Here is a 23,024-nt window from a genome sequence, read left to right on the forward strand (position 1 = left end):
TAAAGGCGCTGTATGCAGCCACACGCAGGTTTCTGTGTGGACAGACGTTCTTACCTCGTTTGGGTGAATACCAAGAGGCATGACTGCTGGACCACAGAGCAAGAGTCTGTTTAGCTTTGTAAGAGCCCGCTAAGCTCTCCTCTGGAGTGGCTGTGCCATTCTGCTTCCCCCCAGCAACGAGCGGGCGTTCCTGTTGCTCCACACCCTCACCAACACTTGCTGTTGTCAGTGTTCTGGATTTGGGCCTTTCTGTTAATAATGTGTGCGTGGTGCTATTTTGTTGTTGTAGTTTGCACTTCCCTGAGTTCAAACCGGGAGCATCTTTTCATATGCTAATTTGCCATCTGTATATATCTTCTTTGGTGAGTATCCCTTTAAAGTGACCCATTTTTTTAAAAAGTATTTTCTTTTTTTTTAAAAAAATCACATATTTACTTTAGGCTGCGCTGGGCCTCTGCTGCTGCACAGGGTTTTCCCGAGCGGTGGTGCACGGGCTTCTCCTCACAGCGGCTTCTCTTGCTGTGGGGCTCGGGCTCCAGGGCGAGCAGCCTGCGGCGGTTGCAGTGCGTGGGCTCAGCAGCTGTGGTTCCCCGCCCTGGAGCACGGGCTCAGTAGTTGTGGCTCACGGGCTTAGTTGCTCAGCAGCATGTGGGATCTTCCTGGACCAGGGACCAAACCCGTGTCTCCTGTATTGACAGAATTTTTTTTTTTTTACCAATGAGCCACCAGGGAAGCCCCTGTTTGGTCAATTTTAAAAAATCAAGTTGTTCATAGTCGTCTAGATTTTCTCCTAGCATCCACCAATGTTTTTAGCTGCGCCCCACAGCTTGCAAGATCTCAGTTCTCCAAACAGGGGTTGAACCCCGGGCCCCTGGCAGTGAAAAGGGCCGGGTCCCAACCAGTGGGCCACTGGGGAACTCCATTACTCATTTACTGGTAAAGGATGTGCAGTGGTGCCGGCATCGTTTACTGAAAAGACCATTTTCCCTGTTGGATTACCTTGGCACCTGGGCACGAAAGCCAACTGGCCACTCTTGTGTCATGAAGACTTTGTTGGCTTCCACAGGAAGCAGTGGCCGCCAGGTCAGCAGAAGCGGCAGCCAATGGGCTCTTCAGGGAATGAGAACTCTCTGAGCCGGGCTCAGGGGAGGTCTCGTGGAGGAGTCACCTGGGGCTGGCTTCCTGCGGACAGGCCCAGCTGGGGTTCCCTTGGAGGCAGGCCTGTTGGAGGATGGGAAAGAGGGCCTCTGGGTCCAGTCACCACAGTGCGTTCTGGAAGGCAGGAGTCAGCACTCCAGGAGCCCTGTGTGGGGTCTCCCAGCTTCTCTCTGCCATCCATCCGCCCCAGCTTTGCCTCTGCTGACCGGCCTCGCCGGATCCTCCTTAGGCTCCAGGGGGCACTCTGACCTTGCGACCCCAAGGTGTGCGGGCTGGGAGCAGGGCAGGCGTCCGGCTGTGTCTCGGGTCTGGGACTGCATTGGTCACACTGCAGAGGTGCGCCCAGCCCAGGCCCAGCCTTTGGGCCGTGTCCTGCTTGCCATCCACCCAGCTAAGCTGGCTGTGAATGTGTGGGCGTTCGGAGTCCTTGTTGCCCAGGGAACGCCCCCAGCGGGCAAGGAGACAGGGATGGGACCCCGCAGATAGGAGAGGCTGTGCCAGGGGAGGTGGACGGGACACGGCCTGGCCTTGGCTTTGGTGGGATGGGGGCGGGGCGGGGGTGGGGAAGGGACCGGGCCACCAGGGAGGGATACCCAAGGCCCCCATCAGGGCCAGGCCCCTTGGTCCATTTGCTGCTCAGGACACTTGATGACAATGCAGCAAGCGGGGGGCTTCTGCTGAGCGCCTCCTGCATGCAGGAGCCTGGTGCCTGTCCCTCCGGCTCTCAGCTTCACCCCCGTCTGCGGGAGACGAATTCCCCTACATTGACGTTTTCCAGCTGAGACTCAGAGTTTGTTCACAAGGTTCAGCCCAGATAACCCGCTCTGAACCGTGTCCCGTCCTGCAGGGAGACCTGGCCAGGCCTGCTAGGGCCCCACCCAGCTTTGGCCCTGCTTTGGCAGCGTGGTGGTCTCCTGGCGGACACCCTTCTTAAAGTCCTGCCCCTCCAGCTGGGATGGTGGCCCCCACGTCTCCTTCTGCTGAGACTAGAGGGGAGGGGCTGACGTGGCTCGTCTTTGCCGCACCTTTCACTGCACTCAGCACACAAGAGCACACAGGCTTGCCGAGGGCGCTGCGCCAGCTGGATCCTTCCGCGAGAGAGGAACCCTGAGTGCTGGGGGAGGGCCACCAGGGAAGGAGGCTGGTGAAGGGGCCCTGGGAGCCGCTGGTCAGTGGACCGTCCACGGACAGGGACTAATGGCCAAGAGGACAGCAAAGCCCTCCCTGGGCACCCCTCAGCCTGGGTGACTCAGGGCCTGCCCTCAGAGATGTTCAGATCTGGGCCCAGCTGCCAGCCCTCTGGGCATACTGGGTTCCCCACAGCTGTTTCCCATATCCTGAGGCTTCCTCCCCTCCTGGTCTCTGCCTGCAGCCCTCACCCGTGGGGCATGGCCCCTGGTGGTCCCATCTGATTGACCATCAGGCAGTCCGGTTCAGGTTCCAAGCAGGGTAGGAGGAAGGGCGTGGGGAGGCGGCACCATCTGCAGGCAGCTGCTCCCTGAGGAGTCTGCACATCACGTGGACACAGCTGCCCAGGGGTGGGGGGTGGGGACTGCGCCCAGTTGCCAGTGGCTCTGGTGGGGAAGGTTCTAAGCAAACAGAACCGGGATGCTGTCGGTGAGGAGGGAGAGGATGGTGGGGGGTCCAAGGCCTCCTGGTGCGCAGGGCCAGTTATTGTTCGGTGGCTAATTACAGAGCCCCTGGGGACGCAGGGGTGATGCTGTTCTATTGCTCCTAGAACAAATTACCACAAACTGAGCAGCTTGAAACAACACACGTTTATTATCTCACAGTTTCTGCAAGTCATCCATTGAGTACAAAGTGACTGGTCTTCCACTTCAAGCAAGTCAAGGCATCTCAGGATCAACTAGGGAGGAGCCCATTTCTGAGGTAATTCAGAATGCTGGCAGAATTCAGTTCCGGATGACTGAGGCCCCTTCGTCTTCAAAGCCAGTAACAGCACTTATGAATCCTTCTGCTTTGAGGCTTTCTGACTGCCCCTTCTGTCTCATCTGCGACTTGAGCTGGAGAAAATTCTCTGCTTTTAAGGGCTCACGTGATTATGTCGGCCCCACCCAGATAATCCACGGTGATCTCCCTACTGTAAAGTCTGTAACCCTAATTACATCTGCGAAGGCCCTTTTGCCACACAATGTAACACATTCACAGCTTCCAGAGATCAGGGCCAGGTCGTCTTTGGAGGCCCTCTGCCTGCTACTGAGTCATGTGCCAGAAGTCATGTGGCCCAGAAGTCATGGGCCACTCAGTGGCCCAAAAGAGGCAGTGCCCCACTGCATGGAGCCTAGGAAGGAAAAAATACGGTAACTCACAGATAGAAACAGGGTGACGGGCTTGAAGGAGCAGACTTTCCCGAGGAACAGAGCCCGAGGCAGACGAGCAGCAGCAGGCCAGCAGCGTTCCAAAAGCAAGGCCCAAGCCAGGGGCCAGGAGCACGGCATTGGAGGGCAGCAGGCAAGATTCAGAGAACCAAGGAGGGCAGTGCGAGACTCCGGGTGGGGACCAGGCCACCCAGGGCGCTGTGACAGCACTGCCCCGAGGATCGGAAGGGACCATCACCAGAGGTTAGTCTACACGATCCCTACCATGGCCCTCTGTAAAGGGAGCTCTAGCGCTGTGCCCGAATTACTCGTGGGGAAACAGGCTCAGAGAGGTGAGCCAGGCGCCCACACTAGGAAGAAGTGGGACTGGGAGACTGCCCCTCCTCTGCTGCCCTTCTCCAGAAAAAGCACTGACACCCCTGGGAAGGTCAGGGCTGAACAGAGGCGGTGCTGGCCAGGGAAGTCTCCCGGTGCCACAGTAACAGCCCGAGGGTCACAGGGGCTCACCGACCAATCATCGGCGCAGGTGTCTCTGCCGGGGGTGGGGGCTTCACCATGTCACCCACTTCCACTATCAGAGAACTGCCAAGCAGGTGCTGGCTCCTGAATCTTCTGCTTGGAGTCACTTGGGTCACTTCTCTTCATGTATCACTGGGCAAGTCACATGACCGTATGGATCCGCTGCCCCAGGCAGCGCACTGAGCCTAGGCGGGGTGGGCGGGAGGGGTGAGGACCCAAGCACAGTGGAGGAAGGTCCATTTCACTGGCAGGTGATCAGGGGTGAGCGAAAGGCAAGCACCTGGATTTGGACATAGGGAACAGGCTGTGCGGGCTTGCCTGCTGGGGCTTGGGGGAGCCTCGGAGCTGGAGACAGGTGTGGAGAGCAACCGTGCTTAACAGAGCCCTGGGCACAGGAGGCCTGCCGGGGTGAGAGCAGGGACGGAAGGGGCCTGGAGCCTGCATTTTACAGAGCATCTGCCCAGCTGGGCCACGGGGCCTCCTGCCTGAGTAAGACTGGTCCCACAGGCATGGGGGCCAATGTCTAGGCCAGCATGTGCAGGGTCCCCCTTAACCAGACCATACCTGCCAGAGACCAAGGGCAGGACCTCTCTGGAGAGATCTGAGACTTGGCCCAACCAGCATGCCGCCTCAAGTGCCCGATAAGAGCTCTGCTTCCCAGCACAGCCCCGTGACCAGGATCTCAGAGTGGGAGTTGGGCAGCCCTTCTGCTCAGGGACAGCAGGGCCTACAGGCTCAGCCCTGGCCCTGCCCTCTTCCTGCCCTGTCCAGGGCTAAGTTCATTCATTCAGCCAGTATTTAGTCCACGTCTCTCATATGCCTGGCACCTATGAGGTGTGCCCTGAGCTGACCAACAGTGGCAGAGAGACTTCCCCCCCCCAGGGCTCTGAGAGACCGCACCCCCAGAGGACCTGATGGGGTGGGCTTTCCTGAGGAGCTGATATTTTCAGCGCTGCAGAGATGTAGCTCGGTGGACTGAAGCTTTGGGGACTGCCTCTGGGCTCCGTGTGCTCCCGGCCCCTCCCCTGGGCACCTCCGGGCAATCTCACCCACCACAAGAGCTGGGTGCAGGAAGGCCCCTGGACGGCGACGCGCTGCGGCAAGCGCTGCCCACACGCAGCAATGACCACCGCTCCCCACCACGCAAACGCACACGCATACACACACTCGCACACACACACACACACACAGGCATGCCCGCAAGACTGTGGCCCTGGAGACCACGGACACACAGGGACTCCGTAGAATGAACTGGGACTCCGCCTGCGACCTCCTGGAGGGCCAGGGGTCATCTGTCCCAGCACACAGACTTCACTGTGACTGAGGGAAAGGACTGACAAACCAGGGACCGTCCGACTTCCGGCCGCCCAGCGGAGAACGGCTTGGACAGGGCGCGCAGGTCCGGAGGCGGTGACGTCACGCGAGGCGCGGCCACGTCGGGGCGGGGCGGGGCGACGTCGGGGCGGGGCGGGGCTCCCGGCGGCGGTCACGTAGCTCAGGTTCCCGGGCTGCCTCGCGCGCGCGTCGGTCAGGTCCTGCGTGCCGGTCCCCGCCGTCCCTCGCCATCATGCCGATGTTCGTGGTGAACACCAACGTGCCCCGCGCCTCCGTGCCGGACGGGCTCCTCTCCGAGCTCACGCAGCAGCTGGCGCAGGCCACGGGCAAGCCGGCTCAGGTCTGCAGGGAGGGCCGGGCGGGGAGCGCGGCCCCGGGATGGGGCTCCGGGCCGGGGGAGCGCGGCCCCGGGATGGGGCTCCCGGCCGGGCGGGGATTGCGGCCCCGGGATGGGGCTCCGGGCCGGGGGGTCGGGCGGCCTCGGGGTGGGGCTCCGGGCCGGGGGGTCGGGCGGCCCCGGGATGGGGCTCCGGGCCGGGGGGTCGGGCGGCCTCGGGGTGGGGCTCCGGGCCGGGGAGGGCGGGCGGCCTCGGGATGGGGCTCCGGGCCGGGCGGGGAGCGCGGCCCCGGGATGGGGCTCCGGGCCGCGGGGGCGGGCGGCCCCGGGATGGGGCTCCGGGCCGGGAGCGGCGGGGGCGCGCGAGCCGGCTGACAGCGGCCCCTCCCCCGCAGTACATCGCGGTGCACGTGGTCCCAGACCAGCTCATGACCTTCGGGGGCTCCAGCGAGCCCTGCGCGCTCTGCAGCCTGCACAGCATCGGCAAGATCGGCGGCGCGCAGAACCGCTCCTACAGCAAGCTGCTGTGCGGCTTGCTGACCGAGCGCCTGCGCATTAGCCCGGACAGGTGCGTGGGCGCCGGTGGGCTGGGGGCGCGCGGCCTCGGCGGCCCCCGCACGGCCGGCTCAGCCCCGCTTCCTCTCTCGCAGGATCTACATCAACTTCTGCGACATGAACGCGGCCAACGTGGGCTGGAACGGCTCCACCTTCGCCTGAGGACCGCGCTACGGGTTCCATGGCCCGGCAGCCCTGGCGCGCAAGAGCTTCCCGCCCCGCCCCGCCCCGCCCGCACCGACCCCACCTCCCCGGAAGGAGAAATAAAAGGTGTGGAGACGCGGGCTGCTTCGGCTGGCTCTGCTTGGCTTGCGGAGGAATCGGTGCAGGGCGGGGCCCGTGAATGTGGAACCGAGGCCGGGACGGGTATCCCCGGAGTCTGCAGCCTAGCCTCTCCACACCTCAGCCCCTAGTAGAGGGCCCACACTTGGTTGGCATCCTGCCTGCACCCAGAACTGGGAATCCAACTCAGATCAGGAACCCTCCGTCCACTCTCCCCACCCCGACCTCCCGCAGAGCCCCACCCACCACGTGGTTCGGGGCTGGCGGGGGAACTGGGGGTGGGGTCAGAATCCCAGTAGAGCTGGAGGGGCGGGGAGGGGGAGGAGAGAGAAACCTGGACTCCCTCGGGGGTCACTGCCCCATGCCGCTGCCCGCCTCAGTGTTGTGATTTGGGAAATCCCCCTGTTCTGGAACTTGGGAACCGTTTTCCGGTGCGATGGTGGAGGAGGTGCCCAGAAGGTGGAGTTCCTGATGATGCCGCCCAGTCAACCCCGGTTCCCTGGGGCACAACAGTTTCCTGCCAGAACAAACTCATGGTTTGGGTGCCATTCAGCTCTCAGGGTACAGCAGCTGTCAGGGCCTCCAGGCTGCTGTTAGCCCCTGTAGGACAGGAAGGTCTCGGCGCTGAGGGGACAGAACACCAGGGTCCGGGTCCAGTGTACCTGGGGTCTCCTGGCCTAGGTAGAATCCCTTCTCCAAGTGCAGGGGCTCGCTCCCTTCTGGCCAGGCCAGTTGCCTTTGGGCCCTGCCTGATGGCAGCTCCTTCCAAATGACAAAAGGTGAAGTCACTCAGCTGTGGGCACAGAAACGGCCTCCCCCTGCCTCATCAGCACAGGTTCTGCAGCCTCCCCTATGGACTCATGCTGGCCCTGAACCTCAGCCCCTAAGACAGACAAGAACACCCAGAGAGAGGTGACTTAAAATTCCATGGAATTGAAGTGAATTTGGTTTTGGAAGCTGAGATACTGGGGGAAAGGGTTTTACTGCCTGGGCAGGCCTCTGGTGCTGGGAGTGAGGAGTAGGCCTGCCTTTGAGCCACAGGCAGTGACAAGGGCCCCTTTATGCCTGTGGCCACCCCAGGCCTTTCTTGGGCGGCTGCCAGGGGCCCGGCCCATGTGGCTCCTCGCAGGCAGGGGCAGGAAGCTCCAGGTGCCTAGTCCAGGCCAGTAGTTGAGGACGAGTCAAACAACCTGGTTCACTGGCACTTTCCACCGGGGCAGCCTGCCAGGGCCGGCTTGCTCCCCTGGACACGCCTGAGGGCTGCTCCTTCAGTCCAGGCAGTAGCTGGGGGTGGGGGGAGCACTCCACCCCTCAGCCCCAAGTCTGCTTTCTGTCTATGGAAAGTTTAACCTCCAGGATGGGGGACAGTCATGACCTTAGAGAGGAGGAGTCTGGGGGGTGCGGCCTGTTTGGGGGGGCCGTTCCTCCCCCCACAGAGGTCCTCAAGCTCCCCTCAGTCTCATTCTGCCCCCAGAGAGGCAGCAGGAGTCTCAGGGTCTCCAGGCTGGGGTGGGCTCAGCGGCCCCCTCTTGGGTGTGAACTCCGGTGGTGTAGCAGGCTTCCGCCAGCCTGGCCTAGCGCTCGTGATAGGGAGAGTAGGGGTCTGGGTCTCAGCATCTCGTCCAGTTTCCTCATTTCACAGCTGAGGACCTGATTGTGGTCTCTGGGGCATCTTGACTCGGCTGCCTCCTCCCAGGGTCCCATCTCATGTCCCCGCCGCCCCCCAACCCCCCAGCTGCCCCAGCTAGGACTCTCACTGTGGCCCCCATGGGAGCCATAGGGGTCTCCCCAGCTGCAGGTGTCTGAGTGCCCAGGCTGGGTGCCCGCTGTCTCGGGAAGGGTGGAGGGCCTTGGGGGAGTGGAGTGTGGCTCGCCGCTGGAGGCTCTGGTCAGCTGCACTGTTGCACGGCAAAGGCTCCTTGGAATCCAAGGAAAAACGGGGCGTCTGTGGGTCAGGGACCCACATTCTCAGCCACGCCCACTGCACTCCCGGGTTCTCCAGAGCTAACCACTGTTCCTGCTGCACCCCACTCAGGCCATCCCCTGTCTCTTTTACCTCACTCCCCGCCTCACCCGTGAGCTCCATTTCCTCCAAAGCACAGGCTGCACGGCCCCGGACAGCCCATCTCTGCCCTCGGAGCCAGCAGCTGCCCTGCCCACGGGGGTGCCAGCAGCCTTGGAACCGGCAGCAGAAACTCATTTCCAAGGAATACTTCACGCAGGGGTGGGACAGACGGGGTGGGGAGCTGGCTGCCACCCGCTCTCCCCCATCGCTCCGGTGCTACCGGTCGTCTGCCAGTGAAGACCCCCGGCCTCCAGGGGACCGGCCACCCTCAGCCCCAATTTGCAGCCTGGCGCCCCCGTTCCTTGTGTGCTGAAAGCTCCCCCCTCCTCGCCCCCAGGAGCCCTGCACAGCGCCTTCTAGGATGCACCCCCTGAGGCCCCGACGCCAAGGAAGGCCCTCTGCATCAGCCTAGGCCCTGAACACCGCTTCTCCTGGTCCTGTGTCCCCAGCAGCTTCTGGGCAGCTGCACCGAGCTCCGTGATTTTTGGGGCCAGCAGCCCGGTGGCCACTCGGGGCTTGTCCACTCTGGACAGCCTAGCAGCCTAGGTCCCCCCAGGCCTCCCTTGTCCCCTCCAGGCTTGTCCCACTGCCCTCTCCTCCAGCCTGAGACCCCTGCCTCAAGGCCTGCTTCCCCTGGGAGCCTGACCCAAGGGGCTCTGGAGTCAAGTGCCTGTGGCTCCCCTTCTGGGCCTCGATTTTCCCCACTGATGAAATGAAACGTCTCTCCTCTGTATTCCCTAAACCACAGAGCCGTCCCCGTCAGCCTCAGCAGTATGGGCACTGCAGATTGCCAGGGATGCTGAAGGCGCCAGCAGGGTCTGCTCCTGCACTCAGGTCTTACTATTATCTGGAGGGCTCTGCGGACCCCAGAGCTCAGGACAATACCAATGTTTCTGGGCCATTGAGCCCCCCTTGACGCTTTGCCCCACTCCACACCAGGTGCTGGCCCCCAAGATGGCGTTTGGTGAAGCTCTCCTGCCACTCAGCCCTTCTTTCCAGTTGAGCAAAGCCAGCTTCCAGCCCTGCAGGCCTCACAGCAAGAATTACAGAATGAGCTGGAAGGGTGGGGGTGCACAGTAAGGACCCGTCAGCCGTTTCCCCCGGATTTACCCTCCTGGTCAAGTGCGTGCATCTCCCTTTCTGTGTTTGAAGCCCACGTAAGAGGGGAAAAAAGGCCAGTGTTCAGAAGCTGGCTGTGTCCCCTCGCTCCTGGAGCCTCGGCTGCCATCCGGGGACAGTGGGGTACTCTCGTGGGTCCACCCCCAGACAGGGCTCCGAATCCCAAAGCTACAAATGGGAAGTTTCAGAGCGTGACCCCGTGACCGCATTTCTTGCCTAATTCTGCTCTCGTTTTAATAGGGGACATATGTCTGGGGCTCAAATTCAGCGTACTCCAAAGATCCCCTAAGAGAAAGCTCCCTGTGGCCACCCCCTCCACAGACACCCCCAGAGGCATTTTTACACACACATAACACCCCTTCCCCAACTTTTGTCCCCACAAATGGTAGCCTATTCTAACGCTAGTTTGACTTTGCTTTTTTTTTTTTGAGTCTAGCTCAGTTACTTAAGCAGCCCCAGTCAGGAAGGTCTGGCTTTGGTCCATCCCTCCGCCCTCAGCTCCATGCTGTTGGTGTTCACGCGAGTGGAGGTGTGTTTAGAGGATAGGTCCCTAGCAGGGTAAGTAGTTCAAAATCGATGCAGTAACCAGATGTTCCTCCTGGAGGGGGCGTCTGGAGCCCGGGGCCTCCCCACCTGTGGGGAAAGGTTTTCTCTCCCTATGAGGTGGACATGAACGGCCATTCCTGGTACCTTTTCAGGAAAGCAAGTCCAATCCTCCAGCCTGTCCTCCCACGGCTGGTTTGTTGTGTTCAAGCTCTTTGTGTATCAGAGAAGCTAACTCTGCTGCGAGTTGCAAATGTTCCAGCTTGGGCACGGACCTCGGCCAGCCTGAGCACTGCGGAGACGAAGCCCTCTTGGGCCACAGTGATGCTGCCAGCAGTGGAGAGGTGGCTCCCCAAAATCCACAACTATCAACTTAGCTTGCAAGTTAGGGCGTCTGGTGGCGGCAACTCCTCCCGAAAGAGCTTCTTCCTGCCACCCTCAGCTCAGTGGGGGATGGCAGGGCAATGCCCGCCTGAACTGTTACTTTAACTCATGAACCTCAAAGGTGGTATGAATTTCACTGTGGCTTTCCTGAAAGTAGACCTGGCTGGTCAAAAAAGCAATGACGGGGTCTTCCCTGGTGGTCCAGTGGTTAAGACTCTGCACTTCCAGCACGGGCGGGGGGGCGTGAGGGTTCGATCCCTAGTAGGCAATGTGGCAACAGGACTGCCAGGTGGACTCTGTCTGGGTCTGCCAGCGTTTCCCCAGGAGAAAGTCCAGCTTCAGGGAGCGAGCCTCTGCTCTTTTGCTCTCTGATAATTTGGAGGATACTTTTCTTGATTCTAAAATAAGCCCATATTGTCCTTGTTCAGGGAGAAGTGAAAAGACCCTTTGGGTGTCAAGCCTATAAAGTTCTAGTGAGCCCCATCTTCCACTCCAGAAGTGGGTCTGAGGGGAAGGGGCAGGTACCAGACCCCCTCCAGGAAGGTGCATGGCTTCAGAGAAGAACACAAGTGGCCCTGCCCGCCAGCGCCAGCGTTTGGGGCGGGTCTGCCCAGGCAGCCCTACCCCCCGGGAAGCACCCAGATCCAGGCAGTGCATGGGATGACGGCAGCAAAGAGCCCAGGCCTCTTCCCCACCAACAGCAAAGCATCACGAGAGCTGAGTGCTCAGGAGGCTTCTGGAGGGGAGTTTCCAAAAAGAAAGCCTTCCGTGAAGGGCTGATTTCTGGCTGAGTGCTGGCTGCCAGTCAGAACACAGCGACAAGCCGACAGGCAAGTGCACCTTCTACCTACGCCCCACGCGTAGACAAGGGTAAGGGGCCTGGCGATCGTGGAGGGTAAAGAAGGACACGAAGGGCAGCCACAGCCCTTGTCCTGTTCCGCCAGCAACCCGTGGTCACCAGACAAGCAAAATAAAGAACGCTGAGGACAGTGAGAAACACTGTCCAGAACAGGCTGTGACTTCACAGATGGCACACCGAGCATGACTTCAAACGTGCAGAGAAGGTAAGGTGAGAGGCGGAGAGCAGGGAGACAAGCCACGGTTGCTGAGCTCATCGCTCGGAGCAGGGAAAGAAGCCGAGATGCGCTGAACTCCACAGAGAAAACTAACACCCAGGGGGTCACCGAAGGGCCCCATAATGTCTTTACTTCCCCCGTCTGCCCCACGATTCCACACAGTCCCAGCAGAAATTCCCACAGACTTGGGGTGAGATTCGATCACCAAATTCTAACGTTTATGAGAATCCAAAGGGTCAGGAGGAGCCAAAGCATTTTCAAGGCGGAAGATCTGCTTCGATGTCAAGATTTCTTATCAAGCGCCATAAGTGAGGCGAAGTGAATCAGTGCAGGGCAGACATCTGCACACACGTGTGGGCCCAATGCAGGATCAGGCAGAGGGGAACAAAATCCGTGTGCAGGAAGCCCGGGTCAGCGAGCCGCCAGGGCCTCCAGCCACCACATGGGGACAAAGGGCAAACCAATCTCTATTGCACAGCCACACACACAAAAAAGTGAATTAAAGACACAAAGATCACAGAAGAACGTATCACCTTCATGACTTGCTCAGTGAGGCGCAGAAAGCGCAGATGACCAAGAAAAGACGGACACGTCTGATCTTATCATTAGTAAGGAACCACGGTGAGTCAAGAGACGTGCGCGGTGAGAGGCTCACGCTCAGGTATTAGAACAACACACCCTGCTACACACTGGTGACAGACAAACCAATAAAAAACTAGCAAAGGACTTTATAAGCCTCTTCACAAACGGAATATCCAATGGGAAAGATGTTCGGCCTAAAGAGGAGGGGGAGGCAGTTAAGGCACCACAAGCTGCCACTCCTACCCGTCACGCCGGCGGTAATGACACCCCTGCAGCTCCCCGCCCAGCTGTCGACCCCACAGAAACCTGGAGATCACCCAACGGCCATCGAGAAGGGAATGGATAAATAAAGCGCGGCACGTTCCTGGCACCCAGCACGTAGGCCGGGCAGCGCCCTGAGCGAGCCGCGGGGACACGCGCCACCTTTCGGGCGCTTACAGTCTCCAGCCAGCGAGCCGCAACCAGCTAGCTCAGTGCCCCGGCGCGGCGCTCAGACCCCGAGCAAGGCCGGACCAGGCTTCCCCTCCCAGGGCAGGGGCCGCGGGGCTGTGGCGCTGCCGCTGCCGCCTTTCACTCTTGTCACAGCGTCTGCGCCGCCTTGCCCCCGTGCTGTGCGTTCTTCCGTGTGTTTGCGACACTGGCTGGCGTCAGGGACCACGCCCGCACACACACGGCAGGGAAGGCCACCACGTGCCACGCGTGTGGCCCCGGCCCCCACCCCTCGGAGGCCTTGCCCGATGAGGGCTGCCCCCGGCTGCCTCCTCCCAAGCCCAGCCCTGGCCTCCCTGAGCATCCAGTCACCGCCGGCCTGCGGAGGGGGGCGTGGTCCCCGTGGGGTGCACCTATCCCACTGCCCCCCCACCTGCTGGCGTGACCCTCTGGGCTCTGTGTGTTCAGCCCGCCTTGTGGCATGTGCCGGGACCCCCACACTATGGCCGAAGCCCCCCAAAATGGAATTGGGAGAAAGCAGTGGTCTGGCCTGGCCCCTCGAGCCCACCATCTTGCACACTGGCATCAAGCTTTGAGCGTACCCCAGTGGACCCCACACAGGAGCCCAGGTGAGGTCTGAGGCTGTGGGGATGGGCTCCAGGGGCCTCGGGGGCCAGATGCAGGCCACACCTTGGTGGTGTCTTAGCTGACGCCCAGGCTGTGAGGTCTTTGATAGGGGGGCGCTCCACCGGCCACGCAGCAGGCTCCTCATGGGTAGGTGGGTTTGTGAGCCGTCGGAGGCCTCGCCGGGGCTCCAGAGAGCTTCTGCCTTCTGGGTGGGGGTGGGGTTCTCAAGGGTCAGTTAACAGGGAGTGCTGGCCCGCCAAGTTTGCCATCAGAAGAGGGGCCATGGAGGGCCCGCCTACACCTTCTAGAACATTTCCAGGTGAGGTCTGGCCCCTGGAGCTGGGAGCCCAGTCAGCCCGCCAGTGGGAGGTGTGGGGTTGTGAACTCACGGCAACATCACCGGCAGAGAAGGGGCTGAGACAGAAAAACAGCTCAGGAGGTCACTGCCCACCAGAGGCTGGCACAGCAAGCAGAGGGGCGCTCGGGAGCCGGCGGGGGACAGGGTGGTTTCAAAAGCCCGCCCCGGTCTCACGCTCAAAACAGGAGCAGCGGAAAAAGGAGAAAGCGGGGTGTCCTCAAAGGAACACGAGGACAGGATGGCCAGTGGCGGGTGGGGCACACGTGACAGGGTGGGACCATGCCGAGATGTGGAGAAGGTCCCGGGAGCCCTGCAGGTGGCTGGGTGGCACAGTCCCTGGACAAAGAGCACACGGCGGCCTCCAGGCTCCCTGGGAAAGGCTTTGGGCTTTAATCTCCCTGACCTTAGATTTCTGTTTTTCTTTCTTTGAACTTTAACCTAAAAGGGCAAAGGAATTTAATTTTTTGATTTGCATTTCACCCTAGGAAATTTAGGACAGAGGGAGGGTCTATTTCTAGGCTGACCCTTTAATGAGAGCATCTCTGTCGTTTTATCTCCTTGCAGAACCTCTGAGCCAAATTTGGACTGTGAGGTTGGACCTAATTCAGGATGGGAAAGGGGAGGGAGAGAGTTCCAGGTCTGGGGTCCAAGGTGTCATGAGAGTTCACTGATGTGGGTTCCGGCCCATCGTGAGGTGGCTGACAAGGGAGGCTCTGTAAACCACACGGCCCCCAAAGGGGGATGAGTAGATTTGGGGCCTGCTCCCACCCCTGGGAAACAGCTGAGGCGCCCGGTGGCCGCTGCCCTCCCGCCGCGTCCGGCCCTCCACTCTGCTCGGAGAGCAGCAGCCGCATCGCTGACCAATGAACTCGGGAGGACAAAGTGGGCAGCTTCCACCCGGCTCCCTCAGCCTCTCCGGGGGCCTGGCCCGCCCTGCTGCGCAGGTGCCCGCGGCCCTTCTTGCTCCCGGTTGGGGGTGAAGCGGAGCAAACTGCCTGGCAGGTGAGGGTCTCCAGCCAGCACCCTGGGCCCGCTGCTGACCCGCCCTCCTCGCCGTGCCCCCACCCCTGGCTCCCTCCTCCTCCACGCTGCACCACCCCTCTTACCCCTGTGGCCCCCTCAACCTGTCATCCCCCATGTTCTCTGCTGGAGATGAACCCCAAACTATCACTTCAAGTCAGCTTGTTTGGCTTCTGAAAGGGGTCTCTCTGCGCACACCGACAGAGGCAGTGTGTGTGTTCAGATCTGAGATGACAGGGAGCGGGGTGGGATCAGAGGGGCAGCGCCAGGCACCAGTGCAGGGAAACCATCAATGGGCCGGGGGGGTGGGCAGCAAGCCGGCCCTGCGCCCACCCCACCAGGACCCACCAGCCCCGCCCCGCAGCCCCCGTGGAGTTGGCCCCTGCTCCTCACAGCCCGGCCGGGCCCCAAGGCTGCCCGATCACCGCTGTGCCGACTGTCGGGCCCCCAGCCTCTGCAGCCCTGGGGACTATTGCCACTACAGCAGTCCCTGTGTTTTCCAGGCTTTTCCCGCAGCCTGGGGTGCCGCACCCTCCCCCCAGCCCCGGGCCAGGGCTCTGGTGTGCAGCACGGCCGCTGTTCCGCCTAAGGCAGGGTCAGCTTTGAGTAAAGGCCCGAGTGGCTTCCCCTCCCAGGCAAGGCCCCCAGGGCCTGTGTCTGGGGCCTCCGGGGCTCCCGTCCCCCTTAACCAGAGGCTCCACAGCGTGAGTGTCCTTTCCCAATTTCCCAAGCAATTTCCCCCGACACTACCTTCTGTTATCCTCACAACAACCCTGCGAGGGAGGGAGTAGCGGCCTTACTTTCAAGGGGAAACTGAGGCCCAGAGAGGTAATGTAGGCGGCCTCCCCTGTGTCACACAGCAAGTCAGTGAGAGGCCCGGCACCTATTCTCACCCCACCACTCTCCCCCCACTGCAGCCAAAGCCCACTTGCTTTCCTTCCCAGTTTTCTCCCACACTTCCCCTCCTGCACCCCCCGCAGCCTGGCAGTGGACAGACGGGTCAAGAGCAGCTAGCCTTGGGCCTGAACGGCTCCACCCGCCCTTCTGTTTCTCAGGAAGTGGCCTGCTGCGCAGGATCAGCTTGACCAAGGCTGCGCGTGGACAGGGCGGGGAGGGCCCCCAGGAGAACTCTGCTCAGGGCCAAGGACCCTCCCCCGTCCAGAGGAGGGCTTTGGTGGGGGGCGCCCACAAACCCAGGAACCTCCCTGCTGTGTGTGCTGGAGGACAGCGGTGGAGGGGGCCAGAGGAGGAGCTGGTGAGACCCCACCAAAGGAAAGATGCAAAACTAGAGTGAACCGGTGGCTTGGCAGTGCTCACAGGTGCCCACCCCCTTCCCTAGAACTCTGCCCCCACCAGCAGCTACCATAGCTCAGAGCCTTCCCTCTGTTACACATTCCCCATGGGAGAAGTCATGGGCATTTGGGGTGTGGCCACAGGAGAGGTAAAGGCGGTGGATCACTAATATATGGGTGGAGTGGGATATGCCCACATGCTTTCAAGTCACTCCTGTGTGTCTGCTGCTTTGGTGCATAAGTGGCTTCCAGGGACACGCTTACTGCCAAAGGAGAGGTAGGGGAATCCCCTGTGCCCTGCAGGAAACGAAATCATGGTCAAAATGAAAGGTGAATCAAAGAGTCTGCCGTCAAAAAACATAGGGGGAAGAGGGAGTATTTGAAAGGAGAAGGTGTATCTGGCAGTTAAGAAAAACGTCAGGGTATTTTGCTTGAGTTTGTGATGTCTGTGGTCCTCATTTTTAAAATGTTAACTTCTCAATCTAGATAATTGCTTTATACACATTTATTTATTTAAAGGTTATCATTTTTAATGTGTTGACAATGACCCAGTTTTCCTGTTCAGCTTCCTTTTCCAACCAACTCTTCACTCAAGACTCAACGTTCCCTGGTGTTCACGGGTGGGACTCTTACTGGTTACCCATGGGCCCTGTTCAGGGCTCTGTTCTCGTGCTGGGGTACCTGCTGCTCTTCAGGACTGAATATCCCCGCCTAATGCATGTCAACTGTAACGTGACCGGAGAGCCTCCTTATCCCAAGCTTACTGGTTTCTGCAGGAATCATCACCCCCACATCAACACACGAGGAAACTGAGGACAAGACCAGCGTTATGGCTGAGGGAGGTGACAGGGCTGAAAAAGACAGCATGACAGGCAGGGTGAGGTAAAGACCGCTGCCAGGCTTTGTCCCAAGGCCATTCCATTTGGTGACAAAGTAACTGTCTCTAACAGATTCCCAGCCAGGGCCCCTCCCCAACCACAGCAGCCTCCTTCTGGAACCAGAAATGCCTTGGCTTCTATAGTTTCATTCACAGGCCAGCTTTGTCCTACTTAAGCAGGAAAGCTAAAATGTCTTGCCCAAGATCACTCAGCTAGTAAGTGACAGGTCCAGGATTTCAATCCAGGTCTCTGGACCCAGAGTAGGGCCAGGGGGAATGGGGATACATGAGGGCCCACACATCAAGCTGACCTGGCCCGGCTAGCCAGTGGGGACAGTGGGCTCCAGCCCCTTCCTTCCCCCAGTGGCTCCACAAGCCACATGGACTGGCCTTTCAAGTAACTCGTGCTTGCATTAGAGGGCCCACACCCTCTAAAAGCACTTGCAGGGTCTCACTAGGTCTCTATATAACCACCTCTGGAGAGGGGAGAGCTGCCATTGTTTTACAGATGACAAGGCGGCCTCAGAAAACTTTGGGGAACTCAATAATCTGTGATGTTCCCTGGAGTCACCAGCGGTGACGTGTGTTCCCCACTTCGCCCACAGGGGCCATTCACCTAAGGTCACAGCAGGTTCTGTCAGAAGACCACCAAGGTCCTGCCTGAAGGAAATGAGCTGGGACCTCAAGGTCCCCGGGCAAAGGATGAATAAAGCATCAACAAGATGGTGGGTGGGTGGGGTCCCATGTGAAGTCTCCTATTGACAAAAAGGCTTCTTGTCCAGAGCCCCTAGTCTTAACTCGGTCCACCTCACTCAGAAGCTGCAAAATGGGACTGGGGTGTCAGGACATGGACTTCTCTTAAAATCAGTGGCTAGTTCTCACCAGGGTGGACTTCATGGTGCTCTCCCCCTTCTCCTCCCATTGGTATCCCTTCCTTGCAATTCCATCTTGTCCCTTCCTCTTTCCCCTCCTTAACCCAAAGGTAGAAGTCTCCCAGGCAGAGGGAAGTCAAGGTGGTTAGATCTCTAGGCGCCCCGAAGGGCTGTGTGGTCACACTCGGAGGCCACGTGCAAGCTGTCCGTGAGGGCCCTCCCTGCGCCACACCGCGCTCTAGGCTCAGGTGTCCCTGGCCATCCCGCCCCTCCTCTGGGGCGCGTAAACGAATTCTCCGTCCAACACTGGGTGCGGTCTGCCACCGTCCGCGCGGCGTCTCTGGCCCGGCGCGGCGAGAGCGGGCCTCCGCCAGCTTGCTCAGCGGCGTGGCTGCTTGCGGGAGGCCCGGCCCGCTGTCCCTGCCCCAGCTCGGCCCGCCGCGCCTTCCGAGCCCGGCTCCCCTTCCGCCTCCCCTCACTCCACGCGGCCTGCGATGTTGCACTCCCTCCCTTCGCCCCGGACCCCTCTCTAACGCTTCCGCGCCCCGCTCCCGCGCGGCTTTCCCTGCCCTCTCCTTCCAGGCTCGGCCGCAGCCGGGCAGCAACGGAACCACCCGCCGCCCTCGAGAGCCCCGCGCGCAGCGGCCGCGCGGCTCCCGCGGCCGCAACGGTTTAGCGCGCGCCCCGCCGCGCGTTGCCAGGGCAACCCACCCACATCCCGTTCTCCCGGCAAGCTCCGCGCGCCGAGCGGCCCTAGGGGCGGTGGGCCGGCCCACTCCCGGCATGCTCCGCGCGGGGCGGTGCTGAGGGGCGGGGCGAAGCTGGCAGTTCCCGGCGTACTCCGCGCGGCAGGGCCTAAGGCGCCCCGGAGCCTGGCGGTTCCGGAACGCCTCTCGCGGCTGCACCTGCGCGAGGGGCAGAGTGAGATCTGACGTCATTTTTGTTTCTGCAATGACCTTCTTGTTAATATGTTGTTGTTCAGCCGCTCAGTCGTGTCTGACTCTTTGAGACCCCATGAATCACAGCACGCCAGGCCTCCCTGGCCATCACCAACTCGCGGAGTTCACCCAAACTCACCTCCATCAAGTCGGTGATGCCATCCAACCATCTCACCCTCTGTCGTCCCCGTCTCCTCCTGTCCCCAATCCCTCCCAGCATCAGAGTCTTTTCAAATGAGTCGTCTCTTCTCATCAGGTGGCCAAAGTGTTGGGGCTTCAGCTTCAGCATCAGTCCTTCCAATGAATATTCAGGACTGATTGCCTTTAGGATGGACTGGTTTAATTTCTTGCAGTTCAAGGGACTCGAATCTTCTCCAAGACCACAGTTCAAAAGCATCAATTCTTCTGCGCTCAGCTTTCTTTACAGTCCAACTCTCATATCCATACATGACCACTATAAAAACCATAGCTTTGACTAGAGGACCTTTGTTGGCAAAGTGATGTCTCTGCTTTATTGTAGAGAATAGGGTACAAATACCTGTGCATCCCCAACATGGGTCAGGCTTAAGTGAAGCTCTCAGGGCGCTTCCACCACAAGCTCCACACTCAGGAATCTGGTGTTTGCCATTTGATTTGTGTTTATTATTGAAGAAGGTCAGAACAGCCACCCCAAAACATGCTGCTCTGGCATGTTGACTTATTTTGAGTCAGACACTTGAAAAACAGCAAATGCAAGAACAACACTGACTTTTCTTTTATTTTCTTAAAAGCAGGAGATGAAATCGCTATGTGAAAAAAGTTCACGTCTTTTGCCCAGTTTTCTATTCCATCTTTTCTTTTTTCTTTTTCCCCCTTACCGATAGATTCTCAGGCCAGTTTAGTAAACTTTGGGGCTTTTCCTACATTTCCTCTCCTGTGGCCTCTTCCTGTCTTTTGTGGAGATGGTGAAAGACAGGGTAGCCTGGCATGCCATGGTCCATGAGGTCGCAAAGAGTCGGACACGACTGAGTGACTGAACAACTTCTTATTCCGTGGCTGAATCCTAGCAGGGTCTCCAGAGGACACGCTGCATGGTATTTAATCATCATGAAGCCTTCACCCTGTTTTATAGTCAAGGGCTCCTTACAACCAATAGTGAGTCCAAATACAAACGTTTAGGGAATGGCCGCTAAGCATCAGAAACAGCACAGAGGAAACCACGCCACGCTTTCAAGTTTCAAGTTTCTCAAGTTTCCCTTACATACATTTCTATTTTCTTCTTCTTTTTGGCTGCGCCTTGGGCATATGGGATCTTAGTTCCCTGACCAGAGACCAAACGTGTGTTCCCTGCAGGGAAAGTTCGGAGTCTTAGCCATTGGACCAGCAAATGTGGGAAATGCCCACATTTCTATCTTAAGTGGAGTGAGTTATTTTCTTATATGTGGTGTGGGGTAGGGCAGGGCGGGGGGTGGGGGAAGCTGTCTTCCAGGGCTCCCCACATGAGAAAGAAATAAAAGGAGAAAGAGGAAATTCCTTCTGGTCCTGTGCTGTGTGCACCAGGATGAGAGTCTCGTTGCAAGCAGGCTGAGCCTGGAAGTTGGTGGGGCCACCAGACCACGGCAGGGAAGGGGATGGGGGTGGTCCAGTGGAGAAGACTTTGCCTTTCAGTGCCTGTGGGTTCGTCCCCTGGTCTGGGAGCTAAGATCCCACATGCCTCTGGGTCAAAAGACTAAACCTTGAGACACAAGCAATACTGTAATAGATTCAGTAAAGGCTTTACTAGTGGTCCACATCAAAACCTTAAAAAAAAAGAAAATCCAGTGACCAGCCCCTCACCCGGGCAGAGGCCAGGAGATGCAGTGTCTTGACTGGCAGCCCAGCCAGTTGCAGGGGAGCAGCCTTCGGGAGAAGCATGGATCGGACCCAAGTGGAGAGCAGGCAGGAGGGAGGCACAGGGATGGGTCTTGAGCTCTTCCTAGAACCTGTACTTGCCCCCCTGCCATGCCATCTACATTTTCACCAGGAAGAATGGCATCCTCTTCGAGCTGAGGCCTGTTGAGCTGGCGCCGCGGGGTAAGCAGGGCCAGGTGGCTCCGTGGAGGGAACATCCGGGGGCCAGACCCTGCGCTGAGCCTCCTCTGCACTCTCCTGCTCCTTGCTCCCCCAGGGGGGCACCTGAACCCTGAATTCCTGAAGGTGAAGCCCATGGGGCAGGTGCCTGCCCTCAGGGATGGGGATTTCCTGCTGGCTGAGAGGTAAGGCACCCTGGGTCTGGGGCTCATCGTTGCTTGGAGGCAGACAAAAAGCTGGAAATCTTTCCAGCAGCCCCTTCGTCTTCTGAGCTGGTCCAGCTCAGAGGTCAGGGACCTGGACCAGGGGGCTGCTTTGGGGCTAAATCTGGGAGCTTCAGAGCCGAGGGTGTGACGCCCACCCCCTAGGCCTGCACAGCCTGGAGGCAGCCAGGGAAGACAGGCTCCAGGGGAGCCCCTCCCCAGATGTCCCAACATGGCCTTTCAGAGTCACAGGGGCATGGGCGGCCCTGGGGCTGCACTGCGCTCTGAATGCCAGTCCCCTGTCCTCACTCTTTGCCTGCTGGCAAGTCCCGAGCCTTGGGCCCCAGCCTTCTCTTCTGTAAGACAGGGGAATAAGGTAACCACCTCCCAGGGCTTGTTGGAGGATGGAGACTGAGCACCAAGTGCCTGGAGCCCAAGGGCGCTCAGGAGTGGGGGACTCTCCTGGTGGTCCCCACTTCCATTGTAGGGGGCTGGAGTTCCTAGAAAACTATTGCCTAGAAAATCCCATGGATGGAGGAGCCTGGTAGGCTGCAGTCCGTGGGGTCGCTAAGGGTCGGACACGACTGAGCGACTTCACTTTTCACTTTCCACTTTCACACATTGGAGAAGGAAATGGCAACCCACTCCAGTGTTCTTGCCTGGAGAATCCCAGGGACGGGGGAGCCTGGTGGGCTTCCATCTATGGGGTCACACAGAGTCGGACACGACTGAAGTGACTTAGCAGCAGCAGCAGCAGGAGTTCAATCCCCGGTCAAGTAACTAGGATCCCACAGGATACTCCCCCATGTGGCCAAAAAAGAAAGAGTCAAGGTCCCCCAGAGCCCCTCCCCCAGACCCTGACCACCAGGCATAACTGGCCCAGGAAGGGAATGGGGTGTGCGTGGCTGGTCTGCCTCACCCGCCTGAGAAGGGCCCCTGACCCAGAGAACTGGGCTCTGACGCGGAGAACAGGCTGGAGTCATGGCAGAGCGTGCTAAGCATGCTAAGTCACTTCAGTCTGGTCCCACTCTTTGCGACCCCATGGAGTATAGCTCACCAGGCTCCTCTGTCCATGGGATTCTGTAGGCAAGAATACTAGAGTGGGTTGCCATGCCCTCCTCCAGAGGATCTTCCCAACCCAGGGACTGAACTCTCGTCTCCTACACTTCAGGCAGATTCTTGACCGGCTGAGCCACAGGGGAAGCCGTCATGGCAGGGAGATCTCTGACACCCCCTGCCCGCAGTGTGGCCATCCTTTTATACCTGAGCCACAAGTACCAGACGGAGGCACACCGATACCTGCCTGAACTGCAGGCCCACGCCTGTGTGGATGAGTACCTAGCCTGGCAGCACAAAGCCATACAGCAGCCCGCCACCAACATCTCCCTGTGCAAGGTGAGCCTCCCTGCCGTATCCTGCAGGCTTGGGCAGGAGCTATTTTTTGGGGCTCCAAAGTCACTGTAGACGGTGACTGCAGCCGTGAAATTTTAAAAGACGCTTGCTCCTTGGAAGAAAACTTATGACCAACCTAGACAGCATATTAATAAGGAGAGACATTACTTTTCCAACAAAGGTCCGTCTAGTCAAAGCTATGGTTTTTCCAGTAGTCATGGATCGATATGAGAGTTGGACTGTAAAGAAAGCTGAGTGCCAAAGAACTGATGCTTTTGAACTGTGGGGTTGGAGAAGACTCTTGAGAGTCCCTTGGACTGCAAGGAGATCCAACCAGTCCATCCTAAAGGCAATCAGTCCTGAATATTCATTGGAAGGACTGATGCTGAAGCTGAAACTCCAATTCTTTGGCCACCTGATGGGAAGAACTGACTCATTGGAAAAGACCCTGTTGCTGGGAAAGATGGAAGGTGGGAGAAGGGAACGACAGAGAATGAGATGGTTGGATGGCATCACCGACTCAATGGACATGAGTTTGAGTGAACTCCGGGAGTTGGTGATGGACAGGGAGGCCTGCTGTGCTGCAGTCCATGGGGTCGCAAAGAGCCGGGTACGACTGAGAGACTGAATCTTGTCTTCTTCCCAGGCAGACGTCACTGGTTCATGACATTTC

General features: G+C 59.3%; 1 protein-coding gene, 1 long non-coding RNA gene and 1 pseudogene across 2 annotated transcripts; 2 read left to right on the plus strand and 1 right to left on the minus strand.

Moving 5' to 3' along the window:
- Positions 1–2,921: 2,921 nt before the first annotated feature.
- On the minus strand, positions 2,922–5,441 carry LOC148774929 (uncharacterized). Its single transcript, XR_016035381.1, has 2 exons — positions 5,359–5,441; positions 2,922–3,460 (listed from the first exon to the last, which is right to left on the minus strand). It is a non-coding gene; the product is annotated as an uncharacterized LOC148774929 (long non-coding RNA).
- A 44-nt stretch (positions 5,442–5,485) lies between these two features.
- Positions 5,486–6,527, plus strand: MIF (macrophage migration inhibitory factor). The gene is made up of 3 exons (XM_055404984.2): positions 5,486–5,691; positions 6,084–6,256; positions 6,339–6,527. Exons 1-3 carry the CDS (start codon positions 5,584–5,586, stop codon positions 6,403–6,405), a joined length of 348 nt encoding a protein of 115 aa, XP_055260959.1. The 5' UTR covers positions 5,486–5,583; the 3' UTR covers positions 6,406–6,527.
- A 14,116-nt stretch (positions 6,528–20,643) lies between these two features.
- On the plus strand, positions 20,644–22,845 carry LOC148774930 (glutathione S-transferase theta-1-like; annotated as a pseudogene).
- Positions 22,846–23,024: the final 179 nt, after the last annotated feature.

This window comes from Moschus berezovskii, chromosome 19, assembly GCF_049115385.1.
Source record: "Moschus berezovskii isolate FMDL1 chromosome 19, NW_MosBer_1.0, whole genome shotgun sequence".
Lineage (NCBI taxonomy): Eukaryota > Metazoa > Chordata > Mammalia > Artiodactyla > Moschidae > Moschus > Moschus berezovskii.